This window comes from Ascaphus truei, chromosome 3, assembly GCF_040206685.1.
Source record: "Ascaphus truei isolate aAscTru1 chromosome 3, aAscTru1.hap1, whole genome shotgun sequence".
Taxonomy (NCBI): Eukaryota; Metazoa; Chordata; class Amphibia; order Anura; family Ascaphidae; genus Ascaphus; species Ascaphus truei.
In genome coordinates this window covers 431441964-431463932 of record NC_134485.1, presented here as the reverse complement: position 1 = coordinate 431463932, position 21969 = coordinate 431441964, and the positions used below count along the sequence as shown (strand labels likewise).

At 43.8% G+C, this 21969-nt stretch overlaps 1 protein-coding gene across 3 annotated transcripts in view; it reads right to left on the bottom strand.

Moving 5' to 3' along the window:
* Positions 1-422: 422 nt before the first annotated feature.
* The window catches only part of GSK3B (glycogen synthase kinase 3 beta), a 291716-nt gene continuing 270169 nt past the window's right edge, over positions 423-21969 (bottom strand). For 2 of the 3 annotated variants that reach the window (XM_075592907.1, XM_075592909.1), the window contains exons 9-11: positions 17672-17876; positions 12263-12361; positions 423-7702 (exon numbers count right to left, since the gene is read on the bottom strand). In XM_075592907.1, coding sequence (XP_075449022.1) covers positions 7635-7702; positions 12263-12361; positions 17672-17876 — 372 coding nt within the window. In that variant the 3' untranslated portion in view covers positions 423-7634. The remainder of the gene's footprint in view (positions 7703-12262; positions 12362-17671; positions 17877-21969) is intronic. The other variant, XM_075592908.1, reaches the window with a different exon arrangement.

Genomic DNA, 21969 nt, shown 5'->3' with positions numbered 1-21969 from the left:
TCCTGATTTTAGTCACAAAGTTTTTGTTTTTTTAAATTATAACAGACATGATCACTGCACCTTTGGAATCACTGCAGCATTCTGTTAGCCCCGGGCAGCTAAATTATCCTCTTTATCTTTAGACTCTATTGAACACAGGGAAATAGGCAGCTTTTTTTCATCAATGGTTCTCTCAATCCCATCCCCAGAATGTCACCCCCCCCCCCCACTGAGCAACCAGGCAAACCCCAGGTCTATCCCCCCCCTCCCCCAAACAGACCAGGAATACCGACAACCAAGGTAGAGGCAGGAGCAGCAGAGGAAGGGGACTCTCCCTCACCTTCAGGATCGTCTCCAGCAGCGCCCTGCTGGCCCTCCCCCACCCCCCCTGACCCACACGCATTCCGCATCCCTGGGACAAAGATAAAAGATGGAGACCACTCTGCAAGCATTTGCTGTTTGTTTGTTTGTTTTTTTTGTTGTTTTTTTTTTTATTTCATTTCCAGACTAACCTACTTTTTTTTTTTATTTAATGCAAATTACAGATACCAGTTAACTATTTCGGAATCGTGTCGCACAGAGAACAAAATGTATTTACAAAGGGGAGAGGGGAAGAAGGGGAGAGAGGCGAGAAATATAACATTAGGCATACTTTCAGACAAAATAAAATAATAATTAAAAAAAAGAAGATTGAACCCTTCACTGTCAAGAGGGGCTTGAAGTCCAGCAAAGGGGCCGTACTAAATCGAAATTTTCAGTCACAGAGGCATTCAAGTAGTAATAATGTATACACTTTTTTTTTCTTTGAATCAAGACAGATTTCTCTAACATGAATGCAATATTTCATAAGGTAACCAGTTATTTGTGTTTGTGTGTTTTTTTTTTTTTTTTTTTTCTCCTTACATTTTTGATGGACACGTCCTGGCTAATTTGTGTGTATTAGCCAAGTGATCCGTCAGCAACACACATTATGCGGATATTACAGGCAAAGCAAAAAATATATATATGTATATATATTTATATAGAGAAGATATCACAGCTGTAGGCTACATTCTGAAGCACGTTGCCGTTTTCAAACCCTTCCCAGCCTCCGTCACGTAAGATTTTTGTCAATTTTTTCCCTCCTTATTGCAGTTTTTGCAAAACATAAAACAACCCCCCCCCCCCCCGAACAACACTGTGTTATCCCACCCCGACCCTAACAGGCGCACCCTCTCCCTGGCTCAAAGGGATCATGTTACAACCGCCAGGACAATTTGTTGAACGCAATAGAAACGGAAAAGACTCCGATAAATGGGATACATACGGATAGTGTGGTGCAAGTTCTGTGCTTTGTACGTTTCGTGGCACTGAGAGGGAAAGGGCTCAGGATATCGGGATGTGTTTGACGTTTGTTTTGCAGACTTCAGACAATTGGGGCACAGCGAATTGGAAATCATTAAGAGGTGCTAAGCTGTCAGAGACACAGAAGTGTCTGTGCGTGGTGGGACTGAATGAAGGGGAGATGATCAGAACAACCCCTTTTAGAGTAAGAGATCTCCCAATAATTGGGTTCCTCTCCAACAACATAGGGTTAAAAGACTGAATGGGATGTATTTAAAGTACAGAATTCTGGGTAGAGAGCTATTTTAGCCACATGGAACTTCTTGAAATAATATGGCAAAGAATAGCTATGCTAAAGCAACATCTCTACCCCAACATTGGTGAAAGACGCTCTGAAGATGCTATATGACATACACCTAGTGTATTCCTAGTCCAACATTTTAATCATCCAGTGTACGTCTATGGCACTGAACAGGTTAAGAAGTGGGACATTTTAACCCCTTCGCAGCAGGAGAAAGGCTCTATATCTAGAAAGAATCACAACATTTTGTGAATAACTAAAAATAAAATGGACTTTCGTAAAAAAAAATATGTAACATATATAATCTACAGTATATAACACCACTCTACGGTGAGATTTGGGTAGAATACCAGCAGAACATCCTTTAAAGAATGTGAACAGCATCACCAGGCCCCTATATGAAGAAACGGACAGGCGCTTCATTGATTTAGCCAAAACTCTCTTTAATTCACTAGTCCCCTTCAGCAGCAAATGAGAGAACTAGTGTTACTTCCTACAATAAAGCTTGGCATTCCTATAGGTATAATCGCCATATGATGATATGGGAAGCAAAGATGTATCCCCGCTTTGCAATCCAGAACTGCGGTACTATGCTGCTGCGTCATCTGAATCCCAGCGGAACAAGGTGCCTGCAGCGGGGAGGTTTGGGGGTCGCTAACTGTATGTCGTTGTCAAGTAGGCCGAGAAACCTGGGCCTCCATGCGATGGGGAGAGGGGCAGCGAGAGCGAGAAACACCTGCACAAAGACCAACTGCAATATGACGGATAGACAGACAGACAGATGGCAACAGCTCAAATGCAACCATTTAGAAACAAGAGCAGGTTCTCAATCCAATTCTCACAACGTTTGTACTCAAGAAACCAAGGGGAGGAAGGACCATGCGGGTACGGGCAATAAGCCATGATACAAAGGTTTTGTTAGCACTACGCTTCACTAAGGATATATATTTAATAACAAACATCAGCTACAAGTCTGCAGAATTAAAGCGGTATAGCTTTAACGGAGGCCCCTTCTCCATTCCTTTTTCAGGCAGCACGCTGCAGCAGTTGGGTTATCATTCAGTATACGTGTGCGCTTCCTGGTGACTATAGATGGGAGTTTCAAACCAGCAGTGCCTTTTGTAGGTAAATCCATGACCCTCTTTGCCTTTTACCTAAAAAAAACACGCCTGTCCTTCCAGCATCGGTGGCGATGAAAGGGGAGTTACAAGTGCCAGGGTCCTATGCCTGCTCTTCACACGCTGTATAATGGCAGACAGGACTAAAAAAAGCATCATGAAGAATTACTGCCCGGGGCAGTACCTTTTATTTATAACGGACCTGGGGTTCACATATTCACAAACTACAAATAACAGAACAGGTAATATTAAAGACAATGTCACATATTTTAGTGGGAAGCTTAATATGTACATAGCTTTTAATTTTTTTTTCTCCTGTTTTTTTTAATAAACATCTATTAAGTGTAGGGACGGGTCAAGAAAATCGTTAAACTGACCATGAAAACCCTGCTGCTCCACTGTGGCAATTCATAACGCAGACAAACAGAAGTGTGCAGTGCGGACGCTATCCTGTCCCGAAAATGTTCTGATGCATTTAATCTAAATGTAAGAATTTTGCACAATGTCAGCTCAAACCAGGGATTTTTTTTGTTTTTTTATTAAAAGAAGCAAAGAAATTGATACAACCCAATATAATGTGCATCACACGTCCCCTTTACTGTGACTGCTCTGATGACCGTACAAATTGGTCAGTCGGGGACTTTAGGGTTGACCCAAGAAGAACAACCCAGAGGGCGATCTGGTGGAGCAATGAGGAAGCATGTATGGAAGGGACACACTTCAAAAATAAAACGCCAAAAGCTGCATATTCTGAAAATCCGTTAAAACATGCAATATATACTAACTCCTATAAGATTATGTGAACAAACTTACAACAGAGGCAGCTTTTTCCCAACAGGGGAAAAATTGGACAGCTCTTTAAAAAATATACGTATAAAAAGTTTCCTTTTTTTTACATTAGAATTTCCTTCTAATTTTCGTTGGGAGCCATAAGCGAAGTGCGTCGGGACACAAGCTTCATGTAGAAGTGGCTTTGTGAGCTCGATGCATACACATGAAATTAAATATTGCTTTACAATGCATGGAGGGGCTGCTTAACAAGACACAAGGTAAAACATGTACATTAAAACCTAGGACAGCTGAGCGAAGGAGTATTGTTTTGAAAGGTTTCAGTGTGTTTATCGCAGTTTATAGCAGAAGTACTGCGGGAGCGTCAGAGTCTCACCATACTGTATAATCAGACCTGTATTTCTAGCATTGCCCACATTTCTCAAGTCTGAACGGATCTGTTAATGCCACATTTCAAGTTGCAAAAGATTAGTACGCTAGAAATGGACCTCCCCCCCCCCCCGGCAAAGCAATGCGTTGCTCTCTGGAACCAAGGGGTTAAGCAGTGATGGGCTTGTTCAGAGATGATTAGTTAATAAGGTAGGTGTATTTACTTATTTGAGAACACAAAGCCATTGGTGGTATCCTGCTGAAGTGTGTACCTTCTCGCTTTGTTTTTCTGAATGACTGTGATCCTTCCCGGTCTTCTTTTAGCCGAGAAGCTGTGCAGTTTAATAGCCTTTCTGGGCATTGAAGAAGTAAAAGGAATTAAGAGTGGTGCATCAGTCCATTCTTTGCTACGGATTCACTGAAACCTACACTAATGGGGGCCACATTTGCTGCATGATACTGTAGGGTTGTGATGGGACTTTACATGCTGTTCAGGTGTGGAAATAAGCAGTAGATGACATTAGAAGAACGCTAGAAGCTAATGGTCAGAAATAAAGGGATTAAAGGTTGTGAACAACACAAGAAAGAAGGTGTCTCCCATTGAACTGTACAGTATAGTTTGAGTGGTAAAGTCTGCTTCATGCAGCTGCAGGCTGGGGGGTGGGACTGGAAGCCCCCGTATATATCACGTGACTTACTTCATCTTACACTCTGCAAAAAAAGTCATTTGAATGTAGGAAGCTGAATACAAGAGAGAAAGCCCATAAGTAGAACACTGAAGTGTTGCACTTGTCTGACATGCCCAGCATCACTGCGACTAACTCTAAAGAGGAAAGTAGCATTGTATCACTTGTAGCAAACGTTATCTTCAGATATGTTGTGGATTTTCCCGATAATGGTCTTTAGGGACTCTGTATCTGTACAGTACCTTGGAAAAATGCTATGTGCCAGTTGCCTGTGACTGGTTCATTTATTTTAAAGGTAACGGGTCGCTGCAGATGTTAGGGTACTTTTAAATAAATAATTCCCTGCATGGGTGGAAATGTCACTTAAATGTTACACAAAATGGGTCAAACATGGGTGATTTAGGTTTCCATTGGTTCATGGATGTGTCTAGTTTATGTAAATCTGTATGCAGAGTACGATCAAAACTGAGCGTAAACAGAACTGGTTTCATCTTCAACAATCACATGTGTATACTGACAAACGACAGCAGTTTTGTATACAAATGTCCTCTTGCCAAGGGCAGGTGCTTTAGGTCCTCAAGGGCCACCAAAAGGCCAGGTCTTATGGATATCCCTGCTTCAGCACGGGTGGCTCAATTAGTGGCTCAGTAATTCCGACGACCCCTCCCCTAATCCTAACATTGCTGCTGAATGGAGAGTTAATGGAGCTGGTCACCATTAAGTGCTCCTGATACGTATCGAGTTTGTGCAACTGAGTGTAAACGTATACCACGTATACAAGTTGAAAGCTTGAACTCTCGCACTTAAATATGCAATATTGAATATTACCAGCGCGCCATACAATTTCTTTGTGATCTTTTACCTGTATACCCTAACAGCTATGAAATCTCTCCCTCCCCCCCACCCCACCCCCATCCTACACAAAGTTGTCTAACATAAAAACAAAATCAAAATAGATAAAAGATAAAAACAGGGCCATCTCCTCACATCCCCAATATGGAGATCTCTCTTCCTGTAAATGTTCAGCTTGTCAACAGCAGATATTTCATGTTTACTCTTGAGAACACTTGCAACTCAGTCTTCACATTATAGCTGCACACAAATGTATGGCTTCAAAGATGGAAATAATACATTTAAAACGGATACATAGCAAGTGGGACTCTGAGTGGAGGACGTTTCTCTCATTTGAATGCAGTGAAAGTTATTAAGTAAATAGCACAGAATGGCTACAGCTGCCGTATACAGAAGCTCCAGTACGAGAGCATTTAACTGAAATGTTGCATTCAGTTGGCACGTAAAATCTACACTGGCACACACAGAGATTGCCCTGCGTCTTCAGAAGAAGAGAGGATACCGCACAACACATTGGGTACTCAGAAGTATAGCAGAGAACACCCAGACTGACACTCAAACAGTCAAATGACATCAAACCTGGGGGGTGAAATGCAAAATGGAGACTGGCCGCCTGCTGCTCGACATAAGCTTGTTATCGGTTTCTGTGCCACTAGAGGGTAGGAAGGTTCTTACACTTCACATTATGAAAAGCATGCTGCCACCCTGCAAAGGGACGCAGCTTAACCTCCGGGGAGGGGACCCATATACGTATATGCTTCTGAAAACTAGGACCGAAATGCATGAGATAAGCTTGGATATCGTTGGTTAATAACAGAGGCCTAGGGGGCACATAGAACAAAGGTCTCGCTGTGCAATGATTTTATATGGCTCAGGCCCAATTGGACTGGAAGCTCCCGGGGCCAACGTAACTGCAAGATACAATACACAGCTTATAGTGGCCAGGTTACAGTCAATCAAACAGACTTAATGCCCATGGACATACCAAACAGGTGAGGTAAACGAGAAGTGTTGTCTGGTTCCGCACTTGAAGGTACAATGGGTCCTGCTGCAGCTCAGGTTAAACGCCGTCTCTTCAGGACTACCCTATAATCTCCATGTTAAACCCGTTCAATTCCAGAAATCAATTCTGACAGTGAAAGGGTTTAGAGTCCTTACCTGCGGTAAATGTCCTTACCCAGAAAGGGTTAAAAACACTGCAGTGGAAATGCACTTTGTTTTGTTAAATCCCCATCCTGCCATTTTGTTTGTAATCCCAGTTTGGCAGATCAGCATTGACAACAGCAAAACAGCCTTTAAAATACGCTTAAAAGAAGAAAAAATAAAAACCCTTATGAAATGTCTTCTCCTCTCCCCCCCCCCCCAATAAGCCAGTTCAGGACAGAAAATACAGTGGTGGACAGACCCATCTGCCCCTGAAGGGGTCGGCTGGGCTGCACCAGTGTGCAACTAGACTTTATGCCCCGCTCCTCCTTCAGCGCTGAAGGGATTAAATGAAAAACTGACACGGAGAAGCAACTTGAGCTAAAGAACATTGGGTGCGGGTGTGGTGTGAAGAGGAGGGCTGTACGCCCTTCCAACCCTTGCACCTGATACAATAAGGCACTCCGAGAATCAAGCCGATGGGAGGGCCTTCAGTAGGCTGCGGCTCAGTGATGGTATCCAGCTCTCTGGCAGCCAACCGTCTCCGACTACCACCGGGCCTGGTGGATACAGCAGAATCCCTAGGAAATTGTAGAGGGGTGACGGGGGTGGGAGGACTGGGTGGGGCTAAATGCACGGCAGCAAGCTTTTCAATAACACCTCCGCTGCCGGAGAGGCGGGACTCTTCAACACACAAGGGGTTAAACCGACCCAGGAAAGAGAGGAGAGGTGATGCATACTATTACGGTACCTCTTCTTTCTCACCAGAAAAACTCCTTCGGAGTGCGATTTAAAAAAAAAAAAAGAGAACGGTATTTATAGATATTTTACAAGGTTAAATAACAATAATAATAATTAAAAAAAACTGAACCACTAAAATCAACAGAGGATGGCGTTTCCCGTTTACAGTTTCGGATGTATATATATTTTCAGGTTTTTGTTTCTTTCCTTGATAAATGTGGCCAGTGTTTTGTGGAAAGGCTTGGGCCTGTGCGTTCCCTCCCTGCGCCCCCCACCCCCTGCTAGTCTGCCCCTTCCTGTCGCCTGTGCGCAGAACATGCTTCTTTTATTGGTTCAGGTAGAGTTGGAGGCCGATGCTGATGCTGCGTTGTTGGTCGGCCCGCGGTCTCCGGCGTTTGAATCTGCAATGAACACAGACTCGGTCAGGTCTCTTCATGAATGGACAGACACACAGATAGACAAGCAGGTAAGGTCTCTTCATGAATGGACAGACACACAGATAGACAAGCAGGTAAGGTCTCTTCATGAATGGACAGACACACAGATAGACAAGCAGGTAAGGTCTCTTCATGAATGGACAGGCACACAGATAGACAAGCAGGTAAGGTCTCTCATGAATGGACAGACACACAGATAGACAAGCAGGTAAGGTCTCTTCATGAATGGACAGACACACAGATAGACAAGCAGGTAAGGTCTCTTCATGAATGGACAGACACACAGATAGACAAGCAGGTAAGGTCTCTTCATGAATGGACAGGCACACAGATAGACAAGCAGGTAAGGTCTCTCATGAATGGACAGACACACAGATAGACAAGCAGGTCAGGTCTCTTCATGAATGGACAGGTTCACAGATAGACAAGCAGGTAAGGTCTCTTCATGAATGGACAGGCACACAGATAGACAAGCAGGTGAGGTCTCTTCATGAATGGACAGGTTCACAGATAGACAAGCAGGTAAGGTCTGTTCATGAATGGACAGGCACACAGATAGACAAGCAGGTCAGGTCTCTTCATGAATGGACAGGCACACAGATAGACAAGCAGGTCAGGTCTCTTCATGAATGGACAGACACACAGATAGACAAGCAGGTCAGGTCTCTTCATGAATGGACAGACACACAGATAGACAAGCAGGTCAGGTCTCTTCATGAATGGACAGACACACAGATAGACAAGCAGGTCAGGTCTCTTCATGAATGGACAGGCACACAGATAGACAAGCAGGTCAGGTCTCTTCATGAATGGACAGGTTCACAGATAGACAAGCAGGTCAGGTCTGTTCATGAATGGACAGGCACACAGATAGACAATCAGGTAAGGTCTCTCATGAATGGACAGGCACACAGATAGACAAGCAGGTGAGGTCTCTTCATGAATGGACAGGCACACAGATAGACAAGCAGGTTAGGTCTCTTCATGAATGGACAGGCACACAGATAGACAAGCAGGTGAGGTCTCTTCATGAATGGACAGATTCACAGATAGACAAGCAGGTAAGGTCTCTTCATGAATGGACAGGTTCACAGATAGACAAGCAGGTAAGGTCTCTCATGAATGGACAGACACACAGATATACAAGCAGGTAAGGTCTGTTCATGAATGGACAGGCACACAGATAGACAAGCAGGTAAGGTCTCTCATGAATGGACAGGCACACAGATAGACAAGCAGGTCAAGTCTGTTCATGAATGGACAGGCACACAGATAGACAATCAGGTAAGGTCTCTCATGAATGGATAGACACACAGATAGACAAGCAGGTAAGGTCTCTCATGAATGGACAGGCACACAGATAGACAAGCAGGTAAGGTCTCATGAATGGACAGGCAGACAGATAGACAAGCAGGTCAGGTCTCTTCATTAATGGACAGGCACACAGATAGACAAGCAGGTCAGGTCTCTTCATTAATGGACAGACACACAGATAGACAAGCAGGTAAGGTCTCTCATGAATGGACAGGCACACAGATAGACAAGCAGGTAAGGTCTCTTCATGAATGGACAGGCACACAGTTAGACAAGCAGGTAAGGTATCTTCATGAATGGACAGGCACACAGATAGACAAGCAGGTCAGGTCTCTTCATTAATGGACAGGCACACAGATAGACAAGCAGGTAAGGTCTCTCATGAATGGACAGGCACACAGATAGACAAGCAGGTCAGGTCTCTTCATTAATGGACAGGCACACAGATAGACAAGCAGGTCAGGTCTCTTCATTAATGGACAGACACACAGATAGACAAGCAGGTAAGGTCTCTCATGAATGGACAGGCACACAGATAGACAAGCAGGTCAGGTCTCTTCATTAATGGACAGGCACACAGATAAACAAGCAGGTCAGGTCTCTTCATTAATGGACAGGCACACAGATAGACAAGCAGGTCAGGTCTCTTCATTAATGGACAGACACACAGATAAACAAGCAGGTCAGGTCTCTTCATGAATGGATAGACACACAGATAGACAAGCAGGTCAGGTCTCTTCATGAATGGACAGGCACACAGATAGACAAGAAGGTAAGGTCCGCTTCACTTTCTTAATCACTTGTAAATCTTCAAGCGCTACTTAACATGCTTTCCTTTACTCCCATTTCCTAACTCCTTTACCGGTGCCCATGTGTCTGCTCTAAGTGATCGGTACAACTTTCATTGTATTCAAGCCAAAACTTGTGAGTTGTATTCTGGTTCAGTTCGGGACTCCTATGAAAACAGAACTGGAGAAGCCAGGACTGACTGGAAGCTAAAAGGGTAGAGTCAGTTTGGCAAACTGGGCCCTGTTGCTTTCCCCTGTGCTTATTTTATTACATCCCGAGGATTGGCATGGATTTGTAACCTGTTTCACTATGAATGTATCTATATTTAGCAATCTATATCTGTATACACACCAGGACAGGGCATACACTAATACCTGCATGCTGTATACCTAGGTATCTTTATTTAGCAGTCTATATCTGTATACACACCAGGACAGGGCATACACTAATACCTGCATGCTGTATACCTAGGTATCTTTATTTAGCAGTCTATATCTGTATACACACCAGGACAGGGCATACACTAATACCTGCATGCTGTATACCTAGGTATCTTTATTTAGCAGTCTATATCTGTATACACACCAGGACAGGGCATACACTAATACCTGCATGCTGTATACCTAGGTATCTTTATTTAGCAGTTTATATCTGTATACACACCAGGACAGGGCATACACTAATACCTGCATGCTGTATACCTAGGTATCTTTATTTAGCAGTCTATATCTGTATACAGTACACACCAGGACAGGGCATACACTAATACCTGCATGCTGTATACCTAGGTATCTTTATTTAGCAGTTTATATCTGTATACACACCAGGACAGGGCATACACTAATACCTGCATGCTGTATACCTAGGTATCTTTATTTAGCAGTCTATATCTGTATACAGTACACACCAGGACAGGGCATACACTAATACCTGCATGCTGTATACCTAGGTATCTTTATTTAGCAGTCTATATCTGTATACAGTACACACCAGGACAGGGCATACACTAATACCTGCATGCTGTATACCTAGGTATCTTTATGCCACCAATTGTTCAGAACACTGGCAAGGAAAAGTGGCGAGCACACAAGGCAGTGTACTCAAAATAGAAATGTCCCTGAGGAAGCTCCATAGCTGGAGGGAAACGTGCGTAGGGCACGTAGTGATGTTGTAAGACTCCTACTTGGAAGTCTTTTATTCTAAACTTGACGAATTTGCAGCTGACCAATAGTTACATTTTCATAGCTTGATTATGGGTTTCATATACTGGCACTAACCTGCTGTGCCTGTGTATATATATGTGGTGCCTATGGCTCATTACATCTGCGGTGATATCTGTGTTATTCAGGTGCAGTGTTGGGTCAGGATATTAGGCTTTTTCACACATGAACCTGATCGTTAAGGGAGTTCACCTGTTTCTGCTGTATACACCTCTAGTCTTTATCTGGATCACACTATACCTATGATAATGACTATGTGTATCTGACCTAGTATCACCATCATATTAGGAGCAGTGTTTTGATATTAGGATTTTCTATACCCTTATCTGTTTAATAAGGGAGCTCTCTACCTATGATTGTAACTTTATGCACTTACCTGGTACTACCATTATATGGGATTTTTGGTGCAAACTAGGTTCTGGTCCTAGGTGGTTTACCCATATCACTGCTGTATCTGCCTGTATCTCCTAGATTATTAGTTTAACGTGCTACTAAGTGGTTAAATATCTAGATCAGATGACAGACAGTCGTCAAATTTATTTTAATTTTGGTTACACCTACATTATCGGTAATATATGTTTTATGTAATGTCAATAAAGGTTATATTTTATATGCATGTGGTGTGCATCTAAGTGAATTCTATTTTGAGTACACTGCCTTGTGTGCTCGCCACTTTTCCTGATTCACTTCAGTTCACAGGTTTGCACCCACTTGATAATTATCGAATTTTCATTAAATTAGTATGGCCCTTAGTTGATCACTCCCTATCCCTCTCTTTGTTTTTTAGAACACTGGTAACCCATAAACCAGGGTGGGCAACTCCAGTCATCAAGGGCTACCAACAGGTCATGTTTTAAAGATATCCCTGCTTCAACTGAGCCACCTGTGCTGAAGCAGGGATATCCTTCAGACCTGGCCCTTGAGGACTGGAGTTGCCCACCCCTGCCATAAACTCATTCCCTGCTAGCAAAAGGGTAAAACAATCACAATAACGATCACTATGGAAACCCATCAATGGCTAAGGAAAACCTTGTTTTGGCCAGCGCGCCTTTATCGTGGCAAATCCTTGTTGACGAGCTCACTTTCAGGCTTAACATTATAACTGTGCGGTGTGTCAGTCCATTCCAACCCAGCTTCCCAGTTGTACACAGATGCAGAAGCCCGGAGGTCGCTCTGCTTCCTTCTGCTGAGCGATACTCACCTGATGTCGCCGTGGCGTTCGTGGGTGTTGACGCTGCGGCCTGGTTGCGAGTATGGGCAGGGATGAGGGTGGACGATAGGGAGGGGTTGCTTGACAGTTCTGAAGGGGAGTAAGAAAAGTAAAGTAAGGTTAAGCCTTTCAGAGATAGAGGTCCGGGCGCCACTGGACTTACGGCATTTGCCGTTGTGATCACCTCAGCAGCGATCGTGGCTGCCACCCCTCCCCCCACCCCCCGGTGGTGGAAACGTAAGTGGAGGGGGCTCCACTTCCGTTTCGATCCGGCTGGCCATTTAGTTGGAGTAGTCTGTCCCATCAGCCTCTGGAAAACAAGGATTTACCATGCGGCATATCTACGCACGTCAATAGGGCTTCTGGCGTGCCGGGGCCGTCATACGGCAATGAAAAGGTTAATATGTGAAGCTTCCTAAAAATGGACACACAGAAATTGACGTCCGATAAGAACCGCTTGCTCAGCTCACGCTCACGTTTGTTGTGTCCCCTCATACTGTATTAGACACGAGGCCATCATAAGAAAGGCATGGATCAATCCAAGCAGTTTCGAATGCCTCTACTTTGCTAGACTCTGCCACCTTTGCAGGTAGGGTCTTCAATGAATACACCACCCCTTTCATGAAGGTCTTCCTCACATTCACCCAGAGTATACTCTGCAACATATGAAAATTGTTGTCAGGGAGTTTTTGAAGAAAGATACAGGAGATATCTCTATTTTCCATTGGGTTGAGAGAGTTTTTTTTCCCCCAGGGAGAAAGTAGAAAAAAATAATCTACATTTGTCAGTGAGGGAGTCTCCCTTTTGAATAGGGAGAGTTGGCCAGTATGCCCATTATCCTCCCAGCCTCCAGTCCCCTGACCTCTTGTTCTAGCACTTCTCTTTCTCTGAAACAGGCGCTTCCCTACTTTACCTTATCACCCTTGGAGTATCTGAAAGTGTGTATCCCATCTCCCCTCTTTGATCAGGGAAGGCATTTGGAAATGTGAGAGAAGAGGAAGCTGGTATGTTGTGAGGTGAGCACAACTCCATGCCGAGCGAGTCGATTTCCGCAACGTTTCAATCCCCTCGTTACTCTTCATCAGAAAACTATTATTAATATTTGTGAAGCAAACGTGCTCCTATGGAGGGACTCGGCGGCACCGACTGAATCGAAATGATATGAAAACAGTCTGGCAAAAACATAAATGCCTAAGAAAATATGAATTCCTAGATGAGAGGCAGCATTGGAAAGCTTCCCGCTGCCGTTCCTGCCTTCATGTTCATACTACTGGTGGTTTCCACTGTACCTGGAGGACGCACCTTGGTGGGTATGAGCGTGCGGACTAAAGACCAGTCGCCCAGCAGAGATATGAGCACTACCCATCCATTTGTAGAATTATACTTTACAACCGACTGTCCTTTAGCTACATAGGTCGGCAGTAACATGCTCACATTTCGGGGAACACTTGAAATGTGGATTCACGTTCGGGAATGAAATGGATAGTCCGATATTGCCAAGTATTCCCCCGGAACGCTGCTCAGCCGCTGCAGCTAAATATGAGCAATACTGTGGGCTTCACAGAACTGAGGCCATTGTTACTTCCAATCGTTTGCACCCACACATTGTCCCATAAAACGTGACATTCGTAACACTGAATCCTTTTACTACTGTTCTGTTAGTGAATGGGACTTCCAGGGATCAAAGGTAAGCCAGAAAAAACGCAAATACACCCAAATACCACGGCAACTTCCTTCAACAAACAGCAGATATAGATCTTACTGCAACTATAGGCTGTGTGTGTGTGAAAAAGCTCCATCCACTATCAAATCCAGGCTACAAAAAGAAGTCTATATCTCAACGCATTTTGTTCCTTAAACACCTTATTCCTGTGCCTGGCTGCACCGTGCTACACTCATTGACTGTTTTATGCAATGAGCTACTGCCGTGATCATCAATACCTTGGTATTACCCACCTGGCCCCCATAAAAGAGAATGGGACTGGTAGAAAATGATCTCCCTGCTCTGAATGTTCAGTGATGTCAGTCAGATTTATAATTGTAGACACTTTTATTAACTGTACGTTTAGACTTGAAAGCCTAATTCTATAAAACATCAACAAATATCAGATTATACAATAAATCACCTTTTTGTTCTAGGCAAATTAAGAAGAAAAGAATGCAGAGGTAATGATAAAGTTACGAAAATAGCAGAATGTCTTTGAATAGACTTGTGGGGTCTAGAAAGGTCCATTAAAAGGTCTCAACTCGACACGTCTACAGGTTCAAAGCGGGAAGCTTCATACTACACGGAAGGGATCTGTGGCGGGTGCAGTACTATTACAACCTGAGGAATCGAGGTGGCAGTGATACCGAAGCAGGAAGCTTCATACTACACGGAAGGGATCTGTGGCGGTACAGTACTGTTACAACCTGAGGAATTGAGGTGGCAGTGATACCAAAGCGGGAAGCTTCATACTACACGGAAGGGATCTGTGGCGGGTGCAGTACTATTACAACCTGAGGAATTGAGGTGGCAGTGATACCAAAGCGGGAAGCTTCATACTACACGGAAGGGATCTGTGGCGGGTGCAGTACTATTACAACCTGAGGAATTGAGGTGGCAGTGATACCAAAGCGGGAAGCTTCATACTACACGGAAGGGATCTGTGGCGGGTGCAGTACTATTACAACCTGAGGAATTGAGGTGGCAGTGATACCAAAGCGGGAAGCTTCATACTACACGGAAGGGATCTGTGGCGGGTGCAGTACTATTACAACCTGAGGAATTGAGGTGGCAGTGATACCAAAGCGGACAGGATCTGGGCGGCGTGGCATCTGTTCAATAAGAGACTCTGGCCAAATCATTGTACATCCAATAGGTCTCAGAACAGAGACATGCCGGTGAGTTTAGCAATCTGACACGAGACGGGCACTCTGACAATGGTAACATAACGTATACAAAATAATAACATAGGGGGCTGACAGGTTGAGCACATTTAAGGTGATTTTGAAGCAGTTTTTTTGGCTTCATGTTTGTGACGGACTGGACTAAACCTGCGATACACGGGCACAGATACATTAGCAGGGATCTTTGCACAGTATGTAGTGCACCTTTTATTACTCGTGTGGCTCCAATCCAGGGGAACTTAAAGGGAATGGAAATCAATACCTGAATCGTTCTCAGGGCATTAAATCGGCTTCAAGATAAAGTCGTGAAACAAATACAGAGAGAACTCCTTCTCCTGAACACCTTCTCTACCTTAAAGTTACACCATTTAAAGCAATGGTTTCAAGCCATTATATAATGAGCATGCCCCTCAGTGCTGTGTTACCCGCGGAAAGACCCCTCATTACCACCCTTAACTGTTCAGGGTAAACAACTCCGATTACATATTTATGGAATAGTCCGAACTTCAATGCCTCAGAAAGATCAGGGGCTCCAGAGGTTGTTGTGTCATAAGGAGTGGCTCAATGTGATTATGCCTTTGTGTTAGCTCCGGGATAGGCGTCACACAATCTATACATACACCAATGTGATTATGCCTTAGTGCAAGCCCTGGGATAGGCGTCACACAAGCTAAACACCCACCAATTTGATTATGCCTTAGTGTAAGCCCCGGGATGGGCGTCACACAATCTATACATACACCAATGTGATTATGCCTTAGTGTAAGCCCAGGGATAGGCGTCACACAATCTATACATACACCAATGTGATTATGCCTTAGTGTAAGCCCCGGGATGGGCGTCACACAATCTATACATACACCAATGTGATTATGCCTTAGTGCAAGCCCCGGGATAGGCGTCACACAATCTATACATACACCAATGTGATTATGCCTTAGTGCAAGCCCCGGGATAGGCGTCACACAAGCTAAACACCCACCAATGTGATTATACCTTAGTGCAGCGGTGCACAAACTTTTTGAGCTGCGGCACCCTTCCTGGGAGCCGCAGGGTTCGCGCCCCCCCCCTCTCCTGATGGCTCTGCGTCAAATGACGTTGCAGGTTATGTGACCTCTCTGCATTGTTTGACGCGCATTGCCATGGCGAGGCATGACGTCACATGACCCACGTGTCGCCGAAGACCCGGCTGGCAGCACGTAATTGAGTTACAGAAGCCTCACGCCTCCCCCGGCTTTTAATTTAAATGCCGTAGGAAAGAGCGTGGGGCCTCTGTAACCGCCCGCTCCCCCCCATTAAATTCTCCTGCCCCCCCCCCCCCCCGGGGGGTGCGCCCCCCAGTTTGCGCACCTCTGCCTTAGTGCAAGCCCTGGGATGTGATATTCTAGAAAACTCTGTGTGTCACGGTGTGGGTGTGTAAAAACGGTTTACTACTGGATGGTTTCACAATAAATGATATGATCGAAAGGACCAAGGCAAAGCCTTCCAAGCGTGACTGCTTGCTTGGTTTAAACTGCAGTGTGCAGTAGCTATTTCAATTTGATTTGTACCAATGCAATGCTCGCTACTAACTAATGCAATGTGTTTTTATGCACTTTATTGCATCATTCATCTGAAGAGGGTCCCAGCAAGGACCCGAAATGTGGTGGACTCTTTCTGATAGACATATATATATATATGTACACGCTTCGTGGTCTTTAGATTGGAGAAGAGATTCCCCCCGGGGTAAGACTGCCTTGCGTGCCTATCTATTGGAAGTATACTTTGTGCCTGGTGTTAACACAATTCAAAGGAATACCTGTGCATATGTATAATGCTGCTGGCAACTGGCAGTGTGTGGAGATACAGTGACTGCATAAACCTGCTTATTAAAGGGCAGATATCCTGATGAGCATGAACTCCTTTTTGCTCCTGAATGCACAGAGGCGGAAAGCCCAGTAAGAACTAGAAGTGGATCCCAAGCGGAGCACGGACGATGCATCCACAGGACAAACAATAGACGGGACCGGTGATGTTTCCTAGCGTTGCCAACGCAATGCAAGAGGAGCTGCATAGGAAACAGAAACGTACAGCATAACACGAGGAGGCCGAGACCACAACTGGTGACCTGATAGTTCTGGGTTGGCCAAACAATACACACTAGCTGTTTGTAAACCCATGTGTTCCTCTCTACACCTGGTGTGGTTCAGAGTAAAAGCTAAACCGTATTCACCGTTCCGTAGCAGTGAGAAGTCCTTTGGGCCTACGCGATGCTATTCAGCACCGCATTACTGAATGTCCCTGATCGCTTGTTTCATCGGTTCATCGCGCTTTCAGTCAACGACTTCGTCTTCAGTATCAAGTTCATTTTCAGAGACAGTTAAAAGAAAACCACCTCTCTGGACATAGAACTCTATACGGACGTCCCCATAATCCCGCCCCAAACCTTATTTGCTGGATAGAATGGTTTCTCCGGACAGATTACACCACCCCCTCTCCTATCTCTCTCCTCCAGGAAGGAGCGTCCAGTACCTTGAGTGGTAAAGTTAAAGAGTGCAGGAAATTCGCGGCCGTTGGGGAGCTTGGGGTTGGGGTCCCGCAGCTCGTCAAAGAAAGAGTGGGCACAGGCACCGAGAGGGGTGAGGCGGGCAGTGGGGGTGTACTCCAGCAGCCGGCTGCAAAGCGCGATGGCCTCGGGAGGAGTGCGCGCTCTGAACACCTGCAAAAAGACATAACCCTTTAAAGACAAAAATCAATAAATCTTACTGAGTCTTAGGCATTTAACCCTCATCAACACTGGTGAAGATGGCATGGGGGGGATGGACGGGAGGATGCAGCGCTGGCATGTCTAGCAATGTCTACTTAATGCGCTAAACATCACACAGAAACACAACATGCATTCACATGGAGGAGTGCCACTTAAGATGAAGGTGAACTGATGATGGTATGTGTAAAAACAGTGGGATGTGTGCCTTTAAATGGCCAGAAAAGTATAAGCATTTTAAAGCTGCAGTACAAGCAATATCCTACATGTGTTTTTTTTTTATAAAATCAGTTCTGTACTACGAGAAAATACTAATAGCATTTATGTATTATAATGTAACAAGCATTTTTTATTTCTATAGCAACCATTTAAAACGTCACACCCCCTTCCTCCTGAACAAGCTCTGGCACACCCCTTTTTGAGCCCTGCCCTCTCGCTAGCAGTGCACCAATCGTATCTAGTGACTGCCTGGTCTCATGATCTTCCCCACAGAACTTTGCATCTTTGGTTCTCTTCTGCTGCACTGACAGCCATTTAGTGATCCCCCGAGCAATTCTTCGCCGATCGATCACAGGAGAACGGATCGATCTGCAACTTAGCTAATTACTTATCATTGTGTGGATTGTATTGATGCACATATTAAAGGAATAATAATTTTTAAAAAAAAGATGGCAGCTTGGACGACTGCTTTACGATGTTAAAAGAGAACTGTACGTAACTGTTGCAATTCCCCTTTGTTTTCATTTAGCAGTGGGACTTGGTTTGCTTCAACAGTGGAAATGTGGTCAGTTTTATTTGTACCCTTTTCTGTAAACTAAGCCTTTCTAAAAGAGGGTATGACCAAAGGAGGCAAGAGCTGGGAAATCACCCCTCACTTATAATGTTCACAAACCTTTCTAGGGGAAAGTAGTTAATGCCTAATATTCTGTAACTCGCTCTAAAACAGCAAAACAGGTACTGTATATCAGGGGCAGGCTTCTCCAAGAGATAACATGAGTGCTCTGCAAGGTATGAAATCCATGTAACAAAGAGAGGCTGGTATAAAGTGTTAGCTGCAGAACAGACAAAGGAGAGTCAGGTACAAGTGATACTGTAACTTGAAAAGGTCCCTTCTTCAATCTGCCTGAAGCTCGCACGCTTTATAACCACAAGCTAGCAATTAGAGAGACCCTTCTAACCTGACTTTTCTTTGTCTATATCTCTATGACGGTCTGTGTGTGTGTGTACTCTCTCTCTCTCTCTGTGTGTGTGTGTATTCTCTCTCTCTCTCTCTCTCTCTCTCTCTCTCTCTCTCTCTCTCTCTCTGTGTGTGTGTGTGTGTTGAAATGAGGTTCAGCGGAGGAGTTACATGAACATATGAACCAACATATACACACATACATACACGAACCAGCACACTCCAAGTAAAACGTAATGAATGATTATTTATTTGCTGGATCGACGTTTCAATCGGACCTTTATTATAATAATAATAATAATAATAAATAAACAAATCCCATTGGTGCCGGAAACGCTGATCCTGCAAATTAATACTCATTAATTAAGATTTACTTGGAGTGTGCTGGTTTGTGTGTGTGTGTGTATGTGATAATACTATATATATATATATATGCAGTGGTCGACAAATCACCAAAAAATCTACTCGCCGAACAAAAAAATCTACTCGCCACCTAGTACCACACGTGTGCTGCTTGGGCCAATAGAAGCTCGCCACGATGTTAAATCCACTCGCCCGGGGCGAGCAAATGTATAGGTTTGTCGAACACTGCATATATATATATATATATATAGTATTAGGTGATACCTTTTTTATTGGACTAACAATTTATGTTATAGGACAAGCTTTCGAGAGTTATCCTCTCTTCTTCAGGTCAAGCAATACTGATATACACAGGAATCTATGGCTAAAACAGTGTAGAGAAAAAAAAAACAAAAACTGATATGTACTGTAGATAAGGTAGGGTGTTAAAAGTGTTTGAAGCCAGGGGAGAGTGACTAGGAAAGGTGGGGAGGGGGAGGGATACGCGGGGAGGAGGGGAAGAGAAAGTGTGGATAAGAATAGAGGGAAGCAGGATAATTACAAACAATTTTGATAGGGTGTGAGAAACCCCATGTCCGCATTAAGTCCTTTGGTTTTGGTGTCAAAGAGTCTTATCATTCTGAGTTCAAATGTTTTCCGTTCTTGGGTGCTTTTAAACATTCCATTGAGGATTTTGATTTTTAAATCATTTATGGAATGATCTGGTTGTGAGAAGTGATGTCCCACAGGTGAGCAGTATCTTCCTTCTTCGTGATGGAGTATAGAGTGTCTGTGCATATTCATTCTTCCTTGTAATTTTTGGCTGGTTTCCCCAATGTAGCAACCTTGGTCATGTCTGTTGCACTGAATCATATACATAATATATCCCTGGATGTGCAGCTGTATGATCCTTTAACATTGAATGTTCTATGGTTGTGACTGGCTGTGGGATCTTGGCATATATGTTTGCAGAGTTTGCAGCGTTTGTTGCTGCACGGTTTTGTGCAAATTATTCGTGTCTTTAAAATCGTTGTGAAGTTTTCTGCTGACTAATTTCTGTTTGAGGTTTGGTGGTTGCCGGAATGCAAGAATGGGAGGTTTGGGAAAGATTTCTTTTAATGTCGCATCCTCTGCCAGCATGGGTTGCAGATCTTTGATTATTTTTCGTATACCCTCTAGGGTAGGGTTGCATGTGGTCACTAATGGTATGCGTGTGGTAGGTTCTTTCTGTCTGTATTGTAGCAGGTGTTCTCGTGGGGCTTTTAGTGCAGATGTAATAGTTTTGGCAATGGTCTTTGGTTTGTATCCCTTCTGTCTGAACGATTCGGTCAGGGTTGTGAGATGCCTGTTTCTGTCTTCAGTGTCAGAGCATATGCGGTGGTATCTTATAGCCTGGCTGTGTATGATACCTTGTTTTGTATGAGTGGGATGGAAGCTAGAGTTGTGGAGGTAACTGCATCTGTCTGTTGGTTTCTTGTATACAGATGTGTGTAGTTTGCCATCTTTCAGTGTTACTGTTGTATCTAGAAAGTGTACTAGGTTTGCCGAATAATCCATTTTGAGTTTAATTGATGGATGGAATGAATTCAGGGACTCGTGGAATTGTTTTAGGTTTCCTTCCCCCTCTGTCCATATTATAAACAGGTCATCAATGTATCTGTAGTATTTGTAGGGTTTGTGGAGGCATGTAGTTAGGAATCTTTGTTCAAGATTTGCCATGAAAAGATTGGCATATTGCGGTGCCATCTTCGTACCCATTGCAGTCCCCATTAGTTGTAGGTACATTTCCTTGTTGAAGCATATATATAGATCCATATATCCATCTATATATCTCTATAGATATATATCTATGGATATATATTTATGGATATCTATATATCTCTATAGATATATATATATATATATATGGTGTGTAAAGGAGTCAGGGCACACAATATCAGTAATAATCCGAATAATAGGAGTAGGAGCTTCTATTAACGTACTAAACTGTACTATGTAGAAGGGTCAAAAAAGCAGCCACCACCAAATGGTACAATAGAGCTCTTGAAGAAGGCCCCATTGGGAAGCCGAAACGTTGAGCTAGTAAGGTCACATCTATTGTACCATTTGGTGTGCCTGTTTTTTACACACACACACACACACACACACACACACACACACACACACACACACACACACACACACACACACACACACACACACACACACACACACACACACACACACACACACACACACACACACACACACACACACATTAATTGTTTCATAAATCAACCATTTTCCACTTTAAAGGCCTGCGAGTGCCTGTTTCTCCTGCTTGTTCCACTACTAGTGCCAATATTATTATTATTATATTAGTGCTGATGTTAAATGCTGAGTTTCATGGCGGAAATGCTGTGTTTAACTATTTTTAAGGTACGACACTGACAGGTAATGTGAGCAATTCCATTCTTATTATGTGACAGATAATCACCAATTGTTATTTATATGTATGCTTATTACCCTTAATAATCTGGTCTCATCACAGGCTGGTGTCAGCCCCTC